Raw genomic sequence first — 25,186 nt, 5'->3', positions numbered from 1 at the left:
GGCAGCAGCAGTTTATATAAATAAATTACCTGAGCGACAAAAAAAAACAATGATTCCATCAGCCATTGTCAGCTTTAATTTTGCATATAATCTTATCCAAACTTAGCAAAGTAATGCAACAACTTCATTCTGATCTTTGACCTAAGATGGAACTTAAAACGAAAAGATCATAATTTTACATTTACAACATTTTGAATGTTTTCGCAATTTTCTTTTGTGTTAAGAATTAGTATGCCTGGCCACTTCGAAATGCTAGAGAAAATACAATAAAACAAATAATATACAATTCAACGTTGCAAATCTTATGAGGTATCGCGAAATGTGAGAAATAGATATGAATTAAAACAATAATGTTGAAACAAATAGATTTCTACTGCTCCTGATCATTGAATTCAGTCGACTTTAATTACAATATGCTGAAATTAAACTCTATGTAAGTCTGAATTTGTTCATTTCCAAACTCCCCTTCCCAAAGTTTGAATGGCAAAATTGAAAAAAGTCAAAAAGGCATAGCATACGAATAAAAAATTATGAAAAAAACAACGAATCATAAGAAATTAATTCATTAATACATACTATTCACTCACCACTAATTAAATTGCTAGAAATTGTATTCACATTATTTGAAATTATTTTTAATTAGTGGTATGAAGCAGGAAGAAAGTCTGATTGAGTTTTAGGAATGCAATTGGACTGACTTGGAGAATCTAAAAACTTATTTATTTACCAACTGAATAAAAGTATGGAATGAAAAAACTGAATGAAAAAGGCCAGCCTACCTGTTTCGAGAATTACAGCATTATGGCTTGGATTGTAAGAGAATGATGAAGCTAAGCCATAGCTTTATAAACATATACTGTTAGAACAAATGCAATAATTTGACTTTTTCAAAAAACTGGTTAACAACAATAACTAACTAAAATAAGTACAAATAAATAAATATATATATATATAGTCGTAGTTCATTGTTAAGGAATCTTTCTTAGGTTTTAATGTGTTGAGAAGAGGTCTGTTGTAACAACCACGGTACATAAGTATTAATTTACACCAACAATATACTGATAATTTTGTAAGATTTATTTACGAAGTGGAGAGGAAGAGCAAATAAGATTTTAATTGAATGGAGCTGGACAACAGTAGTTGTCAATCTTTACATATAGTAAGCATTAACCAGAAGGGAGATCAGTAAACGAAGGCCTTGTCAAATTCATGAATAATTTACAGCTAGTGAGGAGGTGACAAGTTCAGAAACAGCAAAGGAGGTCAACTAAATAAGAAGTTGATAACTCCGTAAATTTAATTGGGAACAATTTCAACACATTCTGCTAACAAACTGTAATAGTGCAAATAAGTTCAGGTACAATTGGAAAATATTTGATAAATGATTTCCTATGTGAAATTGGGGCATTTTTCCAAACAGTTATCAGTTAAGAAAATCATTATTTTTCTGAATTAACATAATTTTATTTTGACATATTATAATTCTGATTTTCAAACATATATACGTAAGACAATTGTCAACTAGTATACTTTTTGCATTGTAGAGAAAGCTGAAGAAATATTTGAGCGACAATGAAATAGAACAATTCGGTAAAAATTGTTCTGATATAGGAAGATCAAAAATATTTATTGAAAGTAGGATAGATCTATCATCTTATATAAATCCGGTTCCTGCCTAGTTGACGCTAAGACAGCGCAGTCTCATAGCCTGAATGGAAAGATAGCTATTCCTCGGACACTTATTTTTCCTATTCTTTTCTTCATCAATGTTTTGTTTTACCACCGGTATTCCAAAAAATATCCTAGTAATCAATGTTCAGGAATGGCCATTTCCCTTTGTTTAATTGGTGATATTGTAATTAAAACTGTTTCAGTTACAGTTAAACTCCATTTTAATTAATTTTTATAAATCAAACAATAAAATATGGGTTCTATTTTTCTCTATGAAACCAAAAATTATCCTTCCAAAAATCTATATTTAGTGAATATTACGGAAGTGAAATAACTAGGTGAGTCAGAGAAGTCATGCATTTTCGCTGCAAAGATTTCACAAAACTGAAAATAGTTTTGTCTTTGCTTGTCTTTGTTTATTTTCCTAAATTAATGAGTAAGGGAACATTCCATCGATGATAAATTTTGATTTACTTCACTTAGATGAGATCTATTTCTTGTAAAGTGTTCCGCTGTTGAGAGCACAAAACAATTTTCAAATCCATTCAAAATACGGCGTGTCGCAATGTGAAATGAGCCTTGTTATATTTGTTTTGTCGCAGTGGTCTCTGAATGAATGTCTTCGCGTGTTTATATATGTCCAAATAAAGTAAATGCCGTAAATTTTATCATATGCCCGCAACTTCCTGGAAGTGACACACAAATGAAGAACATTATACAGGCAACTTTAAAGTAGTCATTAATTTGCCTCCTCAAATTTTCACATTGATGTGTCATAAAGATTTCAAGTTGCATAGTTTTAACATGAAGTTGGAATCACGGGACTGAATTCGCTGAAAATTATAATAAGAGTATTGATGAATAGTGACGGAAATACAAGTTCAATAATGCTTCAAAATGGTAAAAATCCAACTTTGAAATTTACTCAAGTCGATGGAATTTGGAAGGGAAATTTATGTATAAATAAAAATCTTTTGCAAGGATCATTGAAGATGCGAAATGGAAAAAAAGAAGTGAAAAAAGAGTGAAATTACGGCAACATTATCTGAATCATAAGTGGGAAACAAATCGATATTAAAATTACCAAGGACATCTAGGAGGTAACGTCTCATTAAGACCCTTTCAAATGCAACATATGGCGTGATTTTCCGAAAGTGTGCAGGACTATGCAATTTTTAGGAAATTTGGTCTCAAACTGTTAATATGATTTTACATGGCATGGCAGACTTTTGGAAACAGTTATTTCAGAAATTCCTATACAATTTTATTTCATTAAAATTTTGTACATTCTGTTTGGTTTGCACTGCTGATACATCTGCACGGATTGGAACTAGTTGTAAGATCCTGTCCTATCTCTTCTTTCATAAAAATTGAGCAGTCTTAAACTCTGATTAACTAACAACAATCATTCAACCATGAAGCACCTGATGCATCTCCGCAGAAACCAGTATCCCTGTTGTTTGAAGCCATTTTTCACCTATGAATTAAAAAAGTGATTTCTGTAGAAATTTTAATGTCATTTTGGCTGATGGATGAAGTAACTGTGAATTTCAAGGTACAGCAAAGGCGAAGTACACCGCACTGTACTAAATTTCGTTAACTGCTTGTTCATTAATGCAGGACGCCTGCAGATCCAATGCGCTTGACAGCACCAACCTTCACGCCATGCCGTTTAATCTATCCACTGCCTATGTCTTAAAAACTAAATCATCTAATCAAAATTATAATGATACTGATGTTTTTGCGATCAAATTTCACTGCATTTTGCCTAAGAGTGAAGGTTTCGCTCATTTCTGATCTGAGCGATCTAAAATAATTACCTATGTGGTGTCATCGCAAATGCAGCAAACGCTTCCAGCATATCATTGATTGGTGGCAATTCTTCCCTACCCGTAAAGTTCACTTTTGAAACAAACTTGCTATTTTCAAAGCAGAGATCTTCACGGCTACTGAATTCAGTTTTATTAATTTACCAATACTCATCTACTCTTTCATTTTCGAGTTAGAAAGTTAACAGCGAAAGAGACTTACGGTAACATACGCAAGAAAAATCGGGCGATGACTCCCTTTATGAAACAGCCAATGCTTTGTGCATCGGTCGGCCATGTCCACTTACTACACAAATGCACCTTTCTTCTTAGTGTGACAGTGCTGCTAATGTGCTAACCTTTCCAGTATAATCACTTCAAATATTTACGTGCTACCTCATCCACCTGAGATAAATATTATGAGTAGGCAGATAACGTAGGAGTCAGAAAATGATCTGTGATCTCTCTTCTTTTCTTCTCATCTATCGTAACCTCCTACGAGTCGCACTCTCTCTCCCTCGACGCCTACATATTCATCTACCCACCCATCATCACCTACACACAGCACATTGCTCTTCAGCGTAGAAGCGTTGTTAAATCCCCGAGCGTTCTTCCATGTGCAAGTTACTTATTGCACTTCCTTTATGTTAGAGTTTAGGCTGGCCAGTCAGCTACTCGTCGAGGATAGATAGCACATAATGCTGAGAAAACCGCGAATACTTTTCACGCTTATGGCAAAATGAATCAAGCTCTTATGTCTGTCGTTATTGTAGAGCAAAGCATAAAGGACACTTAATGACAACTTTCAAGAGAGTGTGCCTTATTCAATACCTGCCAGATGTGCGCACGTGCACTGCATTCCTGCCTGTCCATGCATGTGTGTGTGTAGGGATTGTGTAGCAGTGAGACAGTAGGTGGCGTGTCCGACTGTCTGTCCCCTCACTTTTGCGCACTCTTCCCTCTTCAACATCAACGCTTCAGTGGGAAGGGGATTGCAGCTTTTCTTCAACAGAGGAAGGAAGCACTCTGCTTCCCTTTTCTTCCAGACACTCTCACTCTGTATCGAGACCGTGTTATCGTTACTTCGATTCGCCCTTCCGTCCGTCTGCCTACCTCTCCTGATACGCCACTGGTTTGCCAACAACAGTGTACTGGTAGCCTTCTTCCTCCTTTTCAACTCGCCCACACATTCGTTCTGCTATGATTCGCAAAGTGCGTGTTGCTCGTGAACTCACGATAGTTGTCCTTTAGCGAGGTCATCTTCTCGAATTACACGTCCATTTTCATCACTCTCGAAGCTTTCCCTTACCGTATCAGTTGTTATTCATTACTGCGTTTTCAAACTCCTCATCTGTATGCAAATTTTACTATGGAAAAAAGCATGCAATTAATCAGTTTGTTCCACTCTCCTCTACTAAGTAATAAGGTAATATTAAAGTGGTTTTTCAAACCAGTCTCTACAGCTTTCTCCCCTCCTTCAATCAATTATTTTCATCTTTTCAGTTTTAAAAGGATGTGTTTGCCGCCTCCTTCAGTTCATCATATTTCCACCCATATTTAACTCATTAGCTTATACTCAGTTTAAATATATATTCTGGTTAATTTGTCGCAGTTCCACTTCTAACGCTATTACTTGTGTGACGCATTAGCGTATAATAAGGTTGTAATGAGAAGTTGACATTGCTAACATATCGAGTCAATCTGAAATGACTTCGCATTTCGAATCATATGAATATTGTTTGCTTTCCATTTTGAACGACTGCTTATTAATAATAAATTTTATGCAAACTGTATGTTAGCGTGCGGTTCTATTTACATTTTACTGTGATCACTTACCTCTATTCCTTTAACTTTAGTATCACCTAAGGTTAGTGATCGTTGCATTCACTTGACCTTCCTGTGCCTGGTTTATTATGATTTATTTATTACTTATTTGTATATAAACATATTCTTCATTTGTAAGACTTTTGCTTTGGATTAGGTTGAAGATTCATCTTCATAGCTAAAGCCTATTTGTTGCTAGGTTCTGATGGTTTCAATCATCTCTTTTTAAACAACTTACATTTCTCAGTATTTTTACGGTCGTTTAAAGCTTATTGTGATTCACTTGCATTTCAATCTGATCTTGATTACCAGAATTGTCCTTGTGCGATTTCGCTGTATATCCTCCTAGGTTTTCGATTATTTAGAATAAGGTGAAGTTAAATCTGACATGTGACGTCTTAAATTTGCATAGAGAGTGGGAATCATGGTAAAAGCTTGTGACTAGGATTGAAACTAGCAGTAAACATACCTGTTTTCTTGAGACAGTAATTTGCATAGATGTTGCCAGTGAAAATACTCTTAACAGAATTTTTAAGACACGAATTATTGATCAAAGCCCGATTGCTATATACCATATAAAAAAAGTCTGGGTTGTAGGTTTTGGTAAGTGTTTCGTATTTATGTCATATATGGCGTTTGCGAGTTGTGGAGTACCCGTTTCTTATTTTCCACCATGCTGTTTTAAACAGTACTTTTTCGCGGAAAACATGAATATGCCGTTAAGTATGCAGTTTTTAAAGACAAAATTTGCGGGTAGTTGAGTTTTTCAGCGTCTAAACTATGCCTATTTTTATTTTGTTTTGATTATGTTGAAATTGTTATGTTTGTTGAAATCAGTGATTTTGTTGTGCACTATTGCAAGATGAATCCATTTTCAAGATCCGTTATATCTGTGGTGCTGCCGACCACATCATCACAATACCTGCACTATAGGGCATAAGAAAGAAATAAATTGTTAGCATCTTCGGAAATTTCCCGAAAATTTTGAAAATTTTCAAGGTGGGCATCTTGAACGTATCAGTTGAATGTGATTTTATGAACATGCCTCTTTTTGCCTGAAAAAGTAAGATTTGGTGACTGCTGGATTAGAAATTGACAGTTTTGGTAGAAGATTAATGGAGTTTTAGTTGAAGCCAACAGCTGAGTTGAACTACATTGAACAATAGTTTGATGCTATATAACATAATTTCTCACTTATTTTTAGCTGCGAGAATGAGTCAGTTAATAAGCTCATCGACAAGGATGCCGATGCAATCAGGAAAAGATGTGTCATTACCAGGACCATCAACCAGTGCTTCATCGGTAGATGCAAAACTCTCAGTTCCATCATTACGAGGTGTCTTATATTCTTCCTCGATCTCTTGGAACTACTATTACCATCTGATAAAGAACAAAGTCAGAAACAAATATAAGATTCAGCTGACAGATGGAGAGGGAGAAATAGGTACGATGATAAGAAATAAAGAAATTTAGCAAACATTTGGAAAACTGAAGTTACTTCTGATCTGTGTTGGTACAGGATATATTAGTAAGTTAGTGACACAAGATATATATTTCAGGGCGTGCTGGACAAAGTAAGCCGGTAGTGTCGTTAAACAATTCGAATACGGAATCTGTGGGGCTAAGTTTAAATGATAATGATAGTTTGAAGACACCAACCGCTTTGGGCAATACAGATGTGACACTCAAAACTCCAACTGTGCTTGGTTCACCCACTAAAGGACCGTTTTCTGCCGGCACACATGTTGACGAACTCATCACTCCCAAACTCAGCTTAAATAACTTCTCTACACCAAATATTCACACACAAGCTTTCTTCGGTGAACACGAACCACTCCTCACCGGTATCTTTTTATTTAATTATCTTGTTTTCTTTTCTTTTGATTATAGTGAAGTGAATTTTTTATAACTGTGTCTTACATTCTAACTTTCCAGCAAACATTGAGATTTCAACAGTCTTGCCGCAGTCGTCGATAGCTAATGTGACACCAGGTATTTCTTAGTCTTAATTTGTAAGTTTTCTTTTTGAATTGTAGCTCCAGTTTATGGTTAAGAATATGAAATATTAGGTAATCTGAAGTTCAGGCGGCACAACAATTGGACCGAATGGAGCTCAAAATGATGTTAGAGATCAAAAGGCTACGATTACCTTCAAAGGAAGCATCAGTACAAGTATTAGTACATTCGGTTCACAAAGTGTTAATTCACCCGGTATGAATTTTGTCAGATTCATTCTGTTTAATGCTAAATAAAATTTCTTCAGTTGACGAAATTAGATGTTTAATTTTTCTCTTGAAGCAGTATTGGTTCAAATTGCATATGAATTGGATATCTTTATGTTTCATATTGTTGCTGATATATTGAACAGTTTTGCATACTGAATTAATAAGATTAATTAAAGTGCAATAAAGAGCAATACCGGTTATTCTATCTTCGATTTTGAGTATGTGCGTTGCTTCAGTCTTTTCTTTTGCATGCTCTGAACCTCTGTCTATTTTTAGAAGATAGTGTGACCATTATCTGCAGTGTTCAGTATTCTAGTTCCACGAAATTATTGAATTCTTATTACTAGTGGTAAATTTTCAGTTATATTCTAGGTTTAAGTGCAACAATGTTTCAATTTTCCCCCCTGGTTGAGCATTTTTTGCAATCCATCACTAAATCCCAGCAGACAAATACAAATTTACCTTTATTGGTGCTCGACCCGAATGCAAAAGCATCTAATGCTGCCGATACATCCGACCTCTTTAAGGTAATATTTTCGTGTTTAATTTTTGAGCTACTTATAATTTATGGAATCATACAAAAAAGAAGGAACCTTTCAGGTATTTCAAGATAACAAAGATATATCAAATTTGCCAGTTGCTGGAATTCAGCAGTTATCTACCTCTCAGCCTTCCGTTTCATCGGTCTCTGATAATCACCAAGTTCTTTCAGATTATATACAAGTAAATGCGAATTGTGTTTTAATTTGTTCGTTAGATAAAATATTTTACAAAGTCAAATTTGACTTTAAAGAAAGTTTAATCCGTTAAAATAAATTATGTTATGAAAAACTTGGCTTTCCTTAAACGCAGTTAGCAGTTATGCGATTTCTCAAAATTTGACCTCTTTCTGATTATTTTGGTAATGAAGTTAATGTTCTGTTTATGTCTGTCACATTACTAATTCAAGTAGTTAGTGATTTAAATAGTTTGAGACATATTTCTAATTCAAAGTGACGGTGCTTTTTTTCACGCACGATGCACACTGTACTCACACAAGATAAACTTGATTTACGAAAATCTCGAGTCAAAATTTTGAAAATAGATCGGTCGTGCTGGTGGGAATCGACGCACAACACCTCCACCTGGACCATCTGGTGTACGACAGAACGGATTCAGTTCATCTACTGCACCTAATTCCGTTTGTTCCGTAACACACTGCACTCAACAGCAGAATGTCAGAATTAGACCAGTTGTGTCAACTGGTGCCGCGGAACTGACTTCTGCATCAGTTCAAATGCATCAACATAAATATCATGTTAGAGTTCATTCTTTCCATAAATCGGTGAACGGGCAGATCTCATCTGGTTTTCTCATGTAGTTTTAAGCCTTTTTACAAATTATATTGCGACTATACCACATGTATTTCTGATATCTCAGCAGCAAAAACTTTAGATTATAGAAATTTCTGAAAAGCAATATAAAATAACACGGTATGGATTGGTGCAAAACATATATAAAAGTTTATTATTAATCAATGATTCACCCTGAAAATTTTGGTGCTTTTTCTGTAGATCCACCAGAACATTACCTGTACAGTGAGTCCAGTAGAAACCCAAAATAGCAACCAGTCGAATTCTACAAGTACGCAACGAACTTATCAAACGTGCAATTTCTTGAATTGCAATGGTGTACCATGTCCTTCCCGGACACTCCAAAGCCAGGTTTCAATCAGCGAGCCATCAGATATTTATCGGTTTGTTTACTCAAATTCATATTTTAGTTGAGAGAGTTGAAACTGTTTACTTCTTTAGATTTGCTATTTTCTGACTTTGTTTGTGGAACCAACGTTAGGCATTGTGTTGACTTAATCTAATTTCAGGTCGGACTTTCAACCAAAATCAGAGCCTGCAGACGAGTATTACCAGGCACCTTTATCTTTTGCTCAATCAGGATCGCAGATTTCACAGAGTAATTACTTATTAAGTTGATTTTTCATCTTGAAATTAACCAAAAAATCGGAATTAGAAGAAGATTGTTATATCCGTTTCTATTTTTATATCTGTTCTTTATTATATTTGTTTCTCTCATCGGTTATCTTTGAACATATAGTACCACTGTGATCGGCTGTATTTATAGTTAGCCCGGTGAAAATCAGCAAATGTTCTAACCGTCTTCTTAAACCGTCATCACATGAACGACCATACAAATGTCCAATAGAGAACTGTGATCGACGTTTCTCGAGGTCAGATGAACTGACAAGGCATATCAGAATCCATACAGGACAAAAGCCTTTTCAGGTGAAATTTCATGAAACGACTTGGATTGTTCGGATTTTTTCTGATATGGGTCATCAGAAAATAGGTTTTAAAATTCAGCTAGAATCGAGTGGCAAAACGAAAATAAATTACCCGTTACTCTCATTGGAGTTTGTTTGGACTAGAGGATGCAAGTCCGATTAACTTTGTTTTCAAATTTCTCTAAAACTTATAATCGTGAGAAGGACGTGATTCACGATTGCTTGGAGTGACGAATCTTGAAGTCATTTGGTGCTTGAAAACAATTCGTAAAGATAAGAAAATTAAAATTATGATTACATCCTTTGTAATTCCAGAGATCTGAAGTTATAATTACAGTGTCGCATATGTATGCGAGCATTTTCACGAAGTGACCATTTAACAACGCATGTACGAACTCATACAGGTGAAAAACCGTTTAGCTGTGATATTTGTGGACGAAAGTTTGCTCGTTCAGATGAGCGCAAGCGACATACAAAAGTACATACGAAGCAGAAGGTAATCGAATAAATAATATGCTGATTTCGAACTATAATGGCTACGCCTCCATTTTATCCTATTCATATTGATTTGGATTACTAGCTTGGAACTTCTGGAATGTGTGAATGGTGAGTAATCCTGAACCCATGAAAATGATGTTTGGATAAGATAGTAATTAATGCCGAAATTCGAAAGTTCCCGATTATTCTGCTTCAAGCTGGGGATTTTGACAGTTATTAAAACTGGATTCAGCGAAGATCAGTATTGCAGGAACATCGACGTCTCAATATTACCGATTTCAATAGCAATGGAGACTTCAAATTACATATGTGAAATAGAAGTAGAATTGTCTACAGTTTAATGTCAAAATTCTAGTCTAGTTGAGTTATCTCATGTTGTGTTGTCATTGTTTGTTCGTTTTATCGACGAGGTCCATTATAAAGTCGATCCTTTTTGTCTATCAGTATGCGGTTGCACTGGATCTCTTATAGCGTTCAAATGGACAGATTCATAGAAATATAACAGGTGTTCTTAGGAAAATAGTGAGATTTCATGGATTTAGGCAGTATATCTAGAATGAGAATGAGCACCCTGCATGTAAAGTAATTGAAATGCTTTTACTTTGTACTTTTTCCATCAACATAGTTCCTGGTGGTACCAGATCTTTCGCGCTTTGTCCCATTTGTTATGTTCATATGACTTAAAGAAGCACCTAGAGAGAGATCCAGTTGATGTGAAGTCAGGGTATATGATAGTGGTTTTGCTTTGGTAAAAACAATTTTACTCAGTGTCCATTGTGATGTAGTTTTGACTTACAAAGGGGATTAATTTAATTACATGTAGGTCGGGATGCATCCGTGTGTTACTACTAGTCATTTCCGGAGAAGAGTCCTGACTTATGAATAGTTCGTTGCAGGTTCAAAAAGCATTTTCTAATGCATTTGAAATGCCAATTCATGAATGCCGAACAGGCGTAATCAACTTTACTAATTGCGCATTTGAACAGAATGAGTCCGGCGGAACACTGCTTTCACCTCCATTTGCGATAGACGTATTTGGTAAACAAGGATGATACGTTTAGGATGTCGTTTGCACTGAAGTTTGCTTCTACATTGGGTTACTTCACTTTTTAACATCTAGGGGATGATGCTCTGGATGTTTGTCTCCCGAAGGGGATCATTTCACTTTAACCTTAAAGAAAACAACACTCCAGTGCAGAGAGACTTGGACAATCTATTGATATCAAGGAAATGTTTCTTTAGTGAACGCTGGTCTTTTATGCTCGTTTCCTTACCACCCAAGCAGTAAATCCGTGAATATGTATCAATTAAACACGAAGACGAAGGAATGATTCTGGCTCCCAAGTTTTACAAAAAACTAATTGAAACAGCGGATTACGTCATCATAATCATTATCACACACCATAAGTATAATTAAGAATCATTCAAGACTTCAGGATATTGCATTAAGACGTGAAGGCAGACAGATTTATAAGGGGAATCAATGCTTTCTATAGGTACAGGTTTTGGGCCCTTCCCAAAATTTGTTTAGGAGACGCGAAATGTAGTGAAGGCTGCGTTTTTACTGGGTATTAAAATACGGCCAAAAATTAGCCTAATCAAGATTTAAAAGGAAGACGAGTGGACTTTTCCCATCTTTTGCAAACAGTGGAATAAATTTTGCTTATAGACTCATGCCACTAAAGTCTTATGTAACCGCTTCATCTCACTGCGACCTTCACGTCCATTATTTCTATGCTAGACGCATTACTACTAGCAAAAATATTAAAGACATGCACGGATCGAGAGAAAATATCGAACCATGCTATCACAGCTGGAAAATACCATAACCATTCATGTGTTACCACACACCTAAGGATATAATAAATAGCTTTTCGTTATGTCGGCCATAAAATTAGTTGCGCAAATTTTTGAAAATAGCTTGTAGAGTGACCAGAAGTGGGGAGTTAATTTTAAAGCATACATAACGATTAGTGGTAACGGAATTTACTTTCTCACTTCACCTAAAGGGAAGATGGAACAAACTTGAAACATCCAATTCTCGGTGTTATTTCTTCATGAAACAGAAAAAGCAAAAAAGAAAAAAAAAATGTGTGAGTTTTGCTATCCAGATACTTTCTGCAAACCATCGAATTAAGTATCACCTGGGAAGAAGATTCAAACTACATGTTCTTTTGAAAATGATTCTGGAAGGGAAAAATTATCTTCAGACGGTAACTGAACAGTTTTTGTGTTTTTAAAAAAATTTTAACTGGGAAGAACATTTTTGGAAATTTTTACACCGTTCAGGATGGAAAAGTAAAGATACACTAAAAAAGTGAAGTCGTAAAAGATGGGACAGAACAACCACTTGAACCAATATCATTTTCTGTTTCATTCCCCAGTGCAATATCACGTTGAATGGTATCCCTGCTGGAATTAACACTTTGCTTTTTTGTTGACTCAATGGAAGCCTTCGCGACCGGGTTGTGAGGATTTTGAGAAATAGCATCTGAACGATTCATAAACCGGTGTTTATAATAAACTTCCGTTGATTGAATTTGTCCTTCAAACAATGAGTATCTTAAAGTCATGAAAAAAAAAAAATCATGTGTTCACTGTATGTGAAAAAGGCATTTTAAAGAGTGCGTAAAGTGGTATTACCAGTTTTCAAGTCGAAAGAACGACCCTTAATGCCTTGCAAGCCCTTGTCCAGTGGTGAGAACCAGTTAACCAATGAACTCATTAACGGAATTTGCCTCATCATACCCTGCAACAAGTTTTTTTTAATTCATTATGCAATCACTGAGCACTAAAATTTCAGGCGGGTTAAAGTAAATGACTGGTAGATAACTGGTTCTCGATCATTTCCAGTGTACAGCATGAAGTTTTCCGGAGCGAAATTGCACTGAATGTCATGTAGCTTTGTTTTCAACATCTGATGTCTGCTATTAACAATTTCGAAATTTGAAGTATATATGAATCATATTACTTCTTGCATAAATCGTTCATCATTCTCCCGTTTCAAATCTTTGTTTGCTGTCTCGATTCCCTGACGTATCATTTCAGCCAAACTTTCCATGTACTGCAATTAAAATTTAAGCGTAGGTAAATCAGAATAAAGTACGCCATTTTATACCTCAGTCATGCAAATAAACCCTAGGAATTTAATAAACCGCTCATTAGTGGGATTGATAAACTGAAAATATTTGAGTACGTAAAAACACATAGCAAGAATGACTTTCACCAATTAGAACAACATAAAGCAGGTTATGAAGCCGTAATTGAATAATGGAAACATCTATGAAGTAGCCAAGTTGTTGAATTTGTATGGATTGTCAATCAAAAGACAAACCCTCACTCGTTAATGATCTTACCTTTTGTGACTGTTCAATTTCTCTTCCACGCTCAGCTACCAAATGAACTAGATCAGTGAGATCTTTGTCATTAGAAAGCATACCGAATTTAACACATGAAACACTATATGCAGGACTTTCGCCAGCAGAGAATGCTGTGTCTACGGATCGCAAAGACTGTACCAGTTCCAGATTCAAATGACACACCTATAGCGAAAATTATATGAAACTTGTCACTCAATACTTCAGCATCACTAATACCCGAGATCTTTTTCATACAAAAGAGACATCCTCAGAAAAGGAAGATGAAAAACCTGCTGACGCTGTTTTTTATTCCATTCATTCATTGGAGTTTCCCTCACAATGGAAGGTATATAACTGCAAATAAAAACTAGAAGTAAAAATATACTAATAGAACAATACTGGACTGACGAGAAAAGATTGCTAAGTTAAATCTGATTGTTCTATAAAAAAAAGTCGCAGTCTTGGCTGGTTATTTTCAATATGATTCGAAAATTTGCTCTGAAAAATTCAATTTGAAATAATTACACTTCCTACTTGATTTGATCGTTATAATATCACTGTACAGAAACAACAATGAACATTATTCATACATATATAAACAATATTTAAAAAAGGATTACCATACAGCTCCAACACCAGCCCATTTATGAACTGGTGCTAAGCCCAATGATGGATATTTCGATACAATCTCCTTGAAACGCTTTTTGGCATTAATAGTCGATTCAATTATTGCCAGCGCATCGGAGAGTTTCTTGATAAACTTATGTACATGATCCATGTGAGTACAGTTCAATGAAAATATATGAGCCGTTAGAAAAAAAAATGAACAAAAAGTCAAACAGTGAAGCGAAAATTGGTCCACAAAAAAAAAGTCTTTGAAATAAAAGAATTTAGTAAAAAAAGTCGTCAAGTAATTTTTTGCTTAGAAATATTGAAATGACAAAGAATATTATAAACATTAATAAACATTAAATGCAGAAAAATCAAATCTAGGTTACAGTCAGGGTTCGCAGACAGATGCCATAATGGGCATGTTTTTATCTTTTCTTTAAATTCATTAGAAAGGCTTAGTATTATTTTCCTAATAAAAGTATTTCTCAATAAACGGAACTAACAAGCAGCGCTTTCTAGCGGGCAGAAACGGAGTGCAGAGCGATGTGAGTCACCAAACGTAACCATTTGCAGCCCCAGTTCGCCGCAATCTGATATCAGTCCTTGACTAAGCTAAAATATTATAAAGTAAGAGATACAGATTCCAAAGACTCATTTTAAAGGGAATACGAAATCCAACAGAAACTTTGAGACCACAAAAACACTGTGACAACAAAATAATAAGAAGACGGATTGGGAAAACTACCCAAAAATTCAATGAATCAGCATATTCCAGCTTGTCGATATCGTAATCTGATGTTGAAGAGGAATTATCAACAAATGCATTATTAGCATCGCACGAATACACATAATCGTTTGTTAAAGTATTTGAAGAACTTCGGCTATTACATCCGGGAATCTTCTCCTGTGACTTATTATACATTGGTTAATAACGAGAGATATGATTCATATGGAAACTTAAAATTCTCTGAGAAAAAAAAAGGAAAGGTCGTGATTGCACAACGCTGTGCAACATTTTATCTTCTCACCAGTGTGTTTTTTTTTTTTTTTTTTTTTTTTTTTTTTGTGGAAAAAGGAAAGGTGTGGGAGAGGAGGGGAGAGAAAAAAAATTTAAACTGGAAGTAAACCAAGAAATTTATTTACATATGGGAGTATAGCTACGAGCAAATTTTAATAAAGAACTAAGAAAGAAATACATATGAAGTGCTCTAAAACTCCTATTTGGAATAATTTATTCAGAAAAAGATCTCCTTCGTAGTATTAAGTAAGAGATATATCCGAGAAAAAAGATATAACTTTAAGTATATTTTACACTTCAAAATGCTGTAAAATAATAGCGACAGAAAATTTTATTTTACAATCTAATGTAATTGCTGGACACTTGTTCTCGAAAAACTTAATGACTGTGGTTAATTTCATCACTGACTGCACTACAATCAAGAACATTCTGAAACTCCATTACGAAAGTTTTGTGGTAAGGTGAAGGAGTAATTTCATTGAGAGTTGTGAAACTAACTTTCTTAACCGGTTCCAGAACCAGATTTGGACACCTGTACTTGAAAATCAGAACAGTGGGAGATGTACAGATGCTTTTGTAAACACGATTTGCAAATTCGACAGGATTCTCAAAACCGAGAATCTCGATCTGCGGAAAAGCTGCCAGACCTCGAAGCATTACTCTGCTCTGCAATATCAAAAAGGATTCCCGAATCCGACAAAAAATTATGTCGCAGAACGTAAGTGTAAAAATTCTATCCCACGAATATATAAAATTAATTCGAACCAAGAGGTAAGCGTTCTCAATAGTGTCAGTAATCTTGGAAGGTGTCAAATGGTGATATACGATCCACCATGGCAATACAGCCAGTTTTTCATGGTATAACCGCTTCTGATTATCAACAGATCGATGCAGTGTCTGGAAAAGAGAGCTTATCAGACGTAAATGTTATGATTACCATTTTGAAACATGGTGATGACATAACTTAAACTTAGTGAACTTATTTTTAATAGGTTTTTAAAATGTTTCAGTATGACATATGATGAAATAGAAAATAATAAAACACTTGAATTTCTATATTTTGAGAACAAATTTACTCAAAGACACCTACAATGATCGGCGCCGCCGGTATACCAAGCCACAACGCAAGTGGAGCCGTGAAACTGTCCACTTGTGATAACACATGTACCAGCACTTCGGGTGGTTCCTTTAGACACAGTGCAGCCAAACCCTAAAAAACGAAGTGATCAAAAGAAAAAAATAAGCTTGGAAGTCAGAAAAAATACAGACCTGTCCAATGACATGTATCCAGAATTCAGCCTTGGATTTCCTTATTTCCAAAAGACGACTTATGATATCATTCTGCCCAAGGATTGATGATCCAACAACTCCAATAACGATCAGCGGCTTTTTTCCAGCAGCAATGTCCTCATCGAGCTGTTTTTCGAATGCGATGTGATCCTGGTATCAACCATTCAGGATGGGAAAGGATGTTTTACAAATTTCCAGACTAGCAATGCTTAATGTAGCTTTGAGCTCTAGACGACTTCAAATTTCGGACTGAAAAATATTCAAATTTGACTGAAAATTTTACAGTCTGTACGAAATGTGATGCAATCGTTTATCAGAATCTTCATCTGAACCTTAAAACTTAGTTTTCCGAATCGCTAGATTTAAATATTACATAAGAACAAGTTTAAGGAGTAAATAAAGCTCATACAATTCGTCCTTCAATGTCAGCAAAATCTCCATCTGATTTCTTCAAAATGACAATATCTCCAATTAAGTATTCAGTGGAGAGGTATGAAGAAAGGTCGATATGCAAAGCAGGTGAAATATACACCACTGGTGAGCCCTCAAAAATAATCCCAATAAGCAATTTCATGCATTATTGTTTAAATTTACCAAGCGCAACTGGAAGTTTAAATTTGCATTTTGATACTCTAATGATTCAAGTAAGTTACCCAACATGACGATTTCTCGTCCTTTTAACAAAAGACTTGAATTTCTTATTAGTTTAATGTATCAAAACCAACCATCTGAAGAAAAGCGCGCCATCCTTTCGAGCAGTAATCGGGACCGTACGCATCATACAGTGCAAGACGAATTGCATGACCTAAAGATCAAACTTTATTAGAAAAAACTTCGTTACACTTCAACACTTAAACTTTGCCAACTCAACAACCAAGTTTAATTCATTGTTAAGCATTCAGAAAGAAAAAGAATTTAATTTCTACCCCTATTACTGAATCTATTTATTTCTAGTTATCAGTAATGAGTCCATAACATTAAGCAATTTAGACATGAATTTGAAGTACAGGAACGAACAAACCAATTTCTGCTTTGATCGAATTTAAGAATGATGAGTCATGCTCGGAGCAATGCAAATTGCTGTTGGATGTACGGAAGAGTGTGCTGAGTGTTTGCGATGTGCTACCATAAAGCCACGAAGCAATACATTGTCTGTGATGGGTTCCCAGCAGATTAATGTAACTTTTAAGGGATGAACTGACAATCAACGTACGTCCCAATTCTGATAAATGTGAACTGACAATATAAGCCCTAAATTCATTTTATAAATGGACATATCAAAGTGGAAAAGCATAATGGAAGCATTCACCAAAATACTTTTCTAGTCCATGATTGAACACAGTTGATGTAGTGCTTATACGCTATTATAAATGTTATTTCTTGCAAATATCGCTGAGAAAGTCAGCAATGTACTCAGCACAAATATTAGTGGAAGTCTCATGCATAATATTGTACAGTAACTCCATCAGATCATGGATTTTGATCCATGCATGTCAATAAAAACAGAGTTTGGAATATGATGCATAAATTTCGGGTCAAATCACCCATTGTTGATTCGCTTTCTTCTAACTTGAAACAAAAGACATGAAAAAGACAAAAGACCCTTTTCGATTAAAAGCCTCTATGTTCGGGCGCTAACTGCATTTTTGCCCGTTAGATTTGGCTCATTTTTTCTATAGTTTGTCTGCTTGTGTTCGATTCACTAGTTACTTATGCCCAGTTGCTGTCGGTCATTCACTCAAATAAAAATTGTTTAGTAGCGTTATCGATTTACAAGGCTTATTGCGCATCACTTATGTTGCGTCGACAAACACTCAGAATTACCGAAGCTATAGACACAATATCCCATTAAGAAAACAGGAAGAATTTACAAAGCAATAGAAAACAAATAAGTGTTACGAGATGATTTGAAAATAACCTCTTTTTAGGAAATTCTGAAGGGTGTGGACTTTCGCCATAATCTTTTACTTCTTTATTAACCCAGTCATCGGATCGGATCAACTGTTCCAACTGCTGAAGAATCCGACTAATGGTAACATTAGTACTGGATTCTGCTCTAGTACCCCTTTCCAACTTCTCGGCATTGTCCAAGTCCTTAACAATATATGCTATTCATTTCCAAAAAAAAAAAATGAAGCTAAATGATTAAAAAAATGATGATTAAATGCTAACATTTCCATCGCGAGCGGAAGCAAGTCGTTCCAGAACAGATTTTTCAACAACATCATTGTTGTTTGCATTTAAAAGTGAACCACTGCTGTGCATTCCAATCGGAAGGCTATGCCCATATCTAAGATTATTAAGGATACTAATTCTCAAGCGATGAAAAGATTAAAACTATAATATAATTCGAAAACATCTTTTGAGACTAGCGCAAAAGTACGCAGATGATAAGTAATAGTCAATATACATTAGCATTAATTCTATTTGAAAACTTCAAAATTCTCATTTTAGGTCTGACTCATCCTTAGTAGTATAATTCGCAATGTTAATAATATATGGGACATATCTTCCCCATGGCAGACCATCGAGAAACTTAAGAGGTACATCAGTTAAAATTATTGCTGGTGGAGGTGCTTCATTCGGAATGTTGATGTACAGTTATGTGGCAGCATATGTGCAAAATAGTTAAAGCTAAAAATGATCGCAGTTCAGTTTTAGTTAATTATACTTGTTGTAAGCCGATGACTAAGATGAAGATTTCGATACCATGTGTGAACAAAAATGCAGTTTGCGAAGTGTTTAGAATTAGAAAGTAGTTTCTTCAGATTACAATGTATGAAAGCCGAGAATAGGTGAAGTTGGGTTTCATAATTGAAAGCATTTCTTGTTGGTCAGCGAAGCAAGTTAAGTTTAGCCAAAAACAGTTATGAACAAGAAAAATCACTGGAATTAGAACTCGAGAACACCCTCATAAGCTTATGACATTAAATGGTATTAACACGTGAATCGTGGGTGTTCTAGGGCGCGAAGTTTTTTTTCTTCAGTCCACTTTTGGTAACAATTATTTTATCAGCTCTTTGATTAAGGGAAAACTTATAAGTGAAAGAAGAGAAGGAAGAGGAACTGTTAAGGAAAAATGCCAAAGCAACTTTATTTATTAAGAACATAAAATGCAGAATCTATCGATTTTGATAATATTCGTCTATTGTAACTATAAAATGATTTTAAGGGATCTAAAAAAAGAGGTATAATAATCATAATATAACATGAAAACAAACAAACTTTTCAATATTATTAATGATTTGACGTGCGGCATTCATCGTCGCCTCAGCTTCCGAACTAGTAGCCATCATCACATCAATTTGCACTTCCAATTCGGTTTTCTCATTCAATTCTGATTCCTGCACTAACACAAATTATGTTTTTCAAGAATATACTATAAAATGAAAGTAATAGCACTTTCATTAATTCATTCAGCCAGCTGATCAAACAAATGGTTAATACTCGAATGCTTTCAATGAATTGTATGAAATGATACAAAATAATGATTTTGGGGACGCATAAGTAATTAAAATAAAAGTATTTGTATTCTCTCTATCCAGATGCTTAAATGCCTTAACAGAGCTAAAGAATCATCTGTACCGTGAAAAAGTGAGTCACTGAACAAAGAAGACAACACACTTGAAAAACACATCATATTATGCCTGCAATCTTCATTCATCCCCATAACATGTGAAATATCTAAAGCTCCTCGAATCTGAGGAAAAAACCAATTCAGCATTTCTAATGTGTTCATTAAGCTATCTACTTTAGTATCATCTATACACATCACTTCAACAAGTTAAATAAAATAGGAGAAAATGATTAGAGAATAATCCAACTAGTGAACTAAATCGATACGAATGAAAATGTAGCACCACACGCATCATTGTCATTGGAACAACCGACCTGTCCCACTTCATACAGTACCAATCATCACTGCCACTATCTTCTATCGATCTGTTCACAAAACACAAGACATTTGTGGGTGGAATAGATAAAGTGAATTCGACAAAAAATTCAAAATTTTCAGAAACTTACTCATCTACTTTCTCACTTAAAGTACCGATTCTATATGTGTTCGAAAATTTGCATATCGATTCGCTGATGTAAAAATATGGTTGCTTACATCCAATAACTTACACCGGACGATTTATATTTCTTCAGTCTGTTCGAATAAGAATAAGGAAATATGCATTTCACATAATAATTTTCAATTGTACATCAAAATGGTTTTATTGTTTTGGAACACTAGTTGATTTACAAATTGTGGCTTATGAAGTAGAATGTTTCACATAACATCACACAGTAATTAATAATGCATACCTATGCTTTTGTACCGTTGAAATGTAATGCAAATATCAATTGAATTAACAATGAACACATAGATTTTAACTTCTATAAAAACTTTATAATAAAGTGATGGGGCCCTTAAAATTTGCGTTATAAATTTTTATAAGAAGTTTTAGGTGTAAGCTGCATCTATTTTATGTCAGCAATTAAGTTGATGATATTTATGAATTATGAATTAAGTAAAAATTAGAGTCTCATAAAGCTCCACATCTCACATCATGCCAGATATCTGAATCTTTCATCACATCTGAATTATTTATTACTTAATCACAGAAAGAATTTTAGAAAGGATAATCAATAAGTCATGAGTAAAATTAAGTTGCTCTGCAGGGTTATCGAAATCACGATAGTGTTTTAAAACACAAAGTTATTCAAAACATAAAGCTAATAAGTTTCATATAAGTAGTAGGAAATTATTTGCAATCTTTGAGTAAATCTGTCAGCATTCCCTTTTTGTAAAATATAAAAAACCATAGTGTAGCTAGCAAACAGAACTTCTATAACCGAACTATTAAATAAAAACTTTCTAATATGATGGTTTTTATTAAACACAGAACAAGTAACAAACATTATGTGCTCCGATTTCAAATCCAAAAATGCTGAAATTAGCGATGGCAAATGAGTTTGCCATCGCTAAAACAGATAAATGAGCTTATCTGTTTATTAGGTTCCTTTGCAAGAACTTACGGATAATTTAAAAGACAATTCAGGAAGCTCCCTTCATTTGGAAAAAACGAAAATGATGCTTTTCTTAAAAAAAATTTTTTCCTGAAAGAAAACGAAAATACAGTTATGGACGACAAATGCTCGACAACATCGACCAGAGATAGAGTTAATCAGGGAAGTAGCACTGCATTTAACAGCTTTTACCTGACCGTTTCTGTTCAAAAAAGTTCCAGTCATCTGCGGAATACTATGTTTTAGAATGTGATTGTAGATTTTTGATGAAATCCGAAAAGAAATAAGGGAATCTAAGCAGAACCACCAAGATTCTCGCAATCCTTTACCACACACGCTGTTAACATAAATAGCTCCGACGCACATTCCTTCCACAACAATTCGTCACGGTATTTAGATCTCAAGAGATCAAAACTTAGTTTCGGTCCCTGGTTCTATCATTCCTATGAAGGATGCAGTTTGTTATTGGAAATCAAATATGGGAACAAATATCTGCTTGAGGCTATATATGAATCATCATTCATCTTTTAAATTAATAATAGGTGAAACTTATTCCTAAAAGCTGTAGGGAGGGATGGGTCGTTGAGCAATTTGTCGTTTGGCAACCTGATCTTATCCTTTTTACAATCCTGAAAAACTTTGTTCCTCCCATCTCACTAAAAAAAAGATTTAACTGTTGAATGCTAATTAACATTAAGCTTTTGCTGTAAAACTGCAGCAGGTTGGTCTTCCTGAATATTTTTACTTGAACTGGATTACTTCCTGCTACACTCTGGTAGAGCTAATAAAAATCACTTAATGGATGTGTGCTTTTCTCCGAGCTGATTCTCTGCTAAAGAAGGTTGCTTCAATAGGCTTGTAATAACTTCACTAATTCATTAGTGTGCAAAACTGAACAGTACTTGAAGGAAAACGTAAACAAGTAACTCATAAAATCCAGAGAAAGAAAGAAAAGAAAGTGAAAATAATTGTCAGCCCTGAACTGGGCATAAATGACTAACAATTTGTTGATCAAAGATGGACAGTATTCTCCCATTTTAAAGTGGGAGATAGATGGGAAAGGTAAGAAGGAACATATTGAGGATGAGTAACAAAAAAACTGTGATGAAATAGAAGCGAGGACAATAAGTGAAGGGAGAAAGTGAGGAAAAAAAGTGAGCACAAACGAAATGTAAAATAGCACGATAATTGAATCAAAAACTGATCACGAAAAGCAAAGAATAATGTAAAGATAGTGTCGAAAATCATATTGGGATATGTGTAACAATAACGACCAGAAATTAGAAGAGAGTATAATGGACATGAATTCGAATTAAGGAGGCATTGAAAATTGTTATCAAAAGATTACTACGGCTCACTCATATCAGCACAAAAAAAAAGTTGAAGGTTATGGGAACTATTGGATACAAAAGAATGAGGATTATCCGATACGAAGCGACTTCATTATAATAAACAGTATTTCTCTGATCACGACGGAATACCACGGTTACAGGCAGAATTGCACTGTCAAATAAACAAATAAAAGGAAACACACAGCAATGGCAAAAAAAAAAGAGGAGAACTCTATGTTTGATCAAATCATTTGAAAAACGAATATTGAAATCAATGAAATAAGAAAAAGAGTGGAAGCGAAATATCATAGGGAAGAAAAACAGTAGATGAAATCATGGAGACCGCAAATAGATAACTGCAATGGAAACTAAGTTGTGATTCAATACAGACAGGATGGAATGTCTTGAAACAAACAAGAAACGAGCATAGAAAATTCAAAATACTGCTTATGTAATAAACACAGCATATTCTGACATAAAACATACTTGGGAAAAATGAACACTTGGGAAAAATCACCTAAAACGTGCAAAGAAAACACTAAATGGATTAGAAGACTCGAAATATGAAATATATCAGATTGAAAAGCATGCCATACCATCTGATGAAAAGGTCATGGATACCGTTAAATGGTCAATCCTAGAAATAAATGAACTATATGGATTTTAGTTAAGAAGTGGTGACAGCTTATGCCTTAGAATAACAAAACATTTTAATATTCAGCTGCAAAATAATTGATAGGACGTTTATTGATAATGAAAGATGAAAAAAGTATTAACAAATGTTAACACGGATTATCGATGTTAAAGTAGACAAACTGTTCAGCGTGACCTATTTTTAAAAGAGTACAGAGATATGCTCGAGATTTGGAGATTAAACACTGACAAAATGACAATGAGAAATCGCAAATGAAAATAGTTAAATTTGCTTCTGGCATGGAGACATTGTAGGAAGACTACAATTCCTTGTCACTTTTGAAAAATCTCCAATTTTCTGGCTAGTCTAACAATCCGAGAGAGAATATCTCATCAACGGTTAAAAAGACTGAACTTGTAAAGATATGATTATAATGATATACTTCTCTAGAATACTAAAGAAAACTAAATGTATCTAAAAATCGTTAAAGATGAGAGTAAAATTAACCATCTATTCTGTATTTTTTTTCAGTGAAAATATGGGTGATTTGAAATTGCACGAAATCATAACGGGAAGATCAATGGTTAGGCGTGATAGATTTCTAATCAGTAAATCGACTAAAAGAAGAAAGAATACAAATATCGACACAATCATATTGTAGCTGTAATGCACGGCTATGAAAAAACGTCAAATGATAAACCAAAAGTGGCGAATAAATGCAGAAATAGGGAATTTCAGCATAAAACATTCATCAGTAATGCATGAAAGGAGTAATTACTTCAATATTAAAAGCTTTGAAAAAATGACGAAGTTAATGATGAATGATTAAAGAACAATAAGGGTTCAAAATTCCAAACTGAAACACCAGGCAATACGCAATAATAACATCTCACTGCCGATCATAACAGCACTGAAATCGCATTTGTCGAAAGAGAAAAAAACAAAACATCGATAGTCAGTATGCTCCACTGCCACCGTGGTTTTCACGTCAATATCGTGAAGAGGTATTACTTTGAATAATTTTATAATTGCTACAGAGATGAATTCCTGCTCATAGATGCATAGACACTTATCTTCCTTCCCTACGAATAACACATTTCTCCTCCTACTTTTAATAATATCTTCATTCATTCTTCTATGGTTTTTTGAAGAAATAACTTCCCGTCTTAGTTTGTTTGCCATTATAGCACTAAAGAGTTATTTTAAAAATGAACGTAGTATGCATATGAGAGGAGACTGATGGACTAATCCATAAGATTTCACTCAGGTGTCTCACTTTAAATGGGAAGTACACACGTACATAACTGCTTATATCTCTTTTCTTCTCTAAGTTATAATGCAAATTTCTACTACAATTCATTGTAATTATCCATAACAAATATGACCATTCTATGTACATCTTATTCACAAATCAGAAACAGTGAACCGGACTTCAATCGAATCATGATAGTCCGCATCTGTGATTTTCCATCCCAATAACTTTGAACATGTATTGCTGACGCTTTGTTTGTTTTGCGAGAAAATAAGTTTCCACGGTTGATAAATGAAACTTTATTACAAAAAGAGCGGTAATGAGCTAATCTTCGGAACTACTGAAAAATAACAACTTAAGGAGAGATAAATTT

At 34.6% G+C, this 25,186-nt stretch overlaps 4 protein-coding genes across 6 annotated transcripts; 1 reads left to right on the top strand and 3 right to left on the bottom strand.

Moving 5' to 3' along the window:
• Window positions 1-3,257: 3,257 nt before the first annotated feature.
• On the bottom strand, window positions 3,258-4,669 carry Bm7729 (Uncharacterized protein; the record flags this gene model as incomplete). Its single annotated transcript, XM_043074123.1, has 3 exons — window positions 3,258-3,327; window positions 3,492-3,620; window positions 4,593-4,669. The coding sequence occupies 3 exons, from the start codon at window positions 4,667-4,669 to the stop codon at window positions 3,258-3,260; spliced, it is 276 nt and encodes a 91-aa protein (XP_042930057.1).
• Window positions 4,670-6,473: 1,804 nt separating this feature from the next.
• On the top strand, window positions 6,474-10,617 carry Bm2429 (Uncharacterized protein; the record flags this gene model as incomplete). Of its 2 annotated transcripts, none has more annotated exons than XM_001898852.2 (12): window positions 6,474-6,639; window positions 6,863-7,147; window positions 7,239-7,295; window positions 7,389-7,514; window positions 7,901-8,055; window positions 8,129-8,251; window positions 8,613-8,825; window positions 9,082-9,263; window positions 9,390-9,478; window positions 9,647-9,807; window positions 10,144-10,302; window positions 10,555-10,617. In XM_001898852.2, the coding sequence occupies 12 exons, from the start codon at window positions 6,474-6,476 to the stop codon at window positions 10,615-10,617; spliced, it is 1,779 nt and encodes a 592-aa protein (XP_001898887.2). The 2 variants fall into 2 exon arrangements, with proteins under 2 accessions (XP_001898887.2, XP_042930056.1); XM_043074122.1 differs by having other exon boundaries at window positions 6,474-6,747.
• A 1,996-nt stretch (window positions 10,618-12,613) lies between these two features.
• Window positions 12,614-14,441, bottom strand: Bm2210 (Uncharacterized protein; the record flags this gene model as incomplete). The annotated part of the gene is made up of 6 exons (XM_001898854.2): window positions 12,614-12,849; window positions 12,948-13,053; window positions 13,276-13,368; window positions 13,661-13,846; window positions 13,954-14,017; window positions 14,284-14,441. 6 exons carry the CDS (start codon window positions 14,439-14,441, stop codon window positions 12,614-12,616), a joined length of 843 nt encoding a protein of 280 aa, XP_001898889.2.
• A 332-nt stretch (window positions 14,442-14,773) lies between these two features.
• Window positions 14,774-19,879, bottom strand: Bm14753 (Uncharacterized protein; the record flags this gene model as incomplete). Of its 2 annotated transcripts, XM_043074121.1 has the most annotated exons (12): window positions 14,774-14,887; window positions 15,021-15,179; window positions 15,792-15,959; window positions 16,059-16,190; window positions 16,384-16,503; window positions 16,563-16,733; window positions 16,993-17,127; window positions 17,309-17,388; window positions 17,605-17,834; window positions 18,502-18,677; window positions 18,756-18,873; window positions 19,809-19,879. In XM_043074121.1, the coding sequence occupies 12 exons, from the start codon at window positions 19,877-19,879 to the stop codon at window positions 14,774-14,776; spliced, it is 1,674 nt and encodes a 557-aa protein (XP_042930055.1). The 2 variants fall into 2 exon arrangements, with proteins under 2 accessions (XP_042930055.1, XP_001898890.1); XM_001898855.1 differs by lacking the exon at window positions 19,809-19,879 and having other exon boundaries at window positions 18,756-18,848.
• Window positions 19,880-25,186: the final 5,307 nt, after the last annotated feature.

The sequence above is a fragment of the Brugia malayi genome (assembly GCF_000002995.4).
Source record: "Brugia malayi strain FR3 genome assembly, contig: Bm_v4_ChrX_scaffold_001, whole genome shotgun sequence".
In the NCBI taxonomy this organism is placed as follows: Eukaryota; Metazoa; Nematoda; class Chromadorea; order Rhabditida; family Onchocercidae; genus Brugia; species Brugia malayi.
The sequence above is the reverse complement of the archived record's forward strand: the minus strand, read 5'-3'. Positions and strand labels throughout refer to the sequence as shown.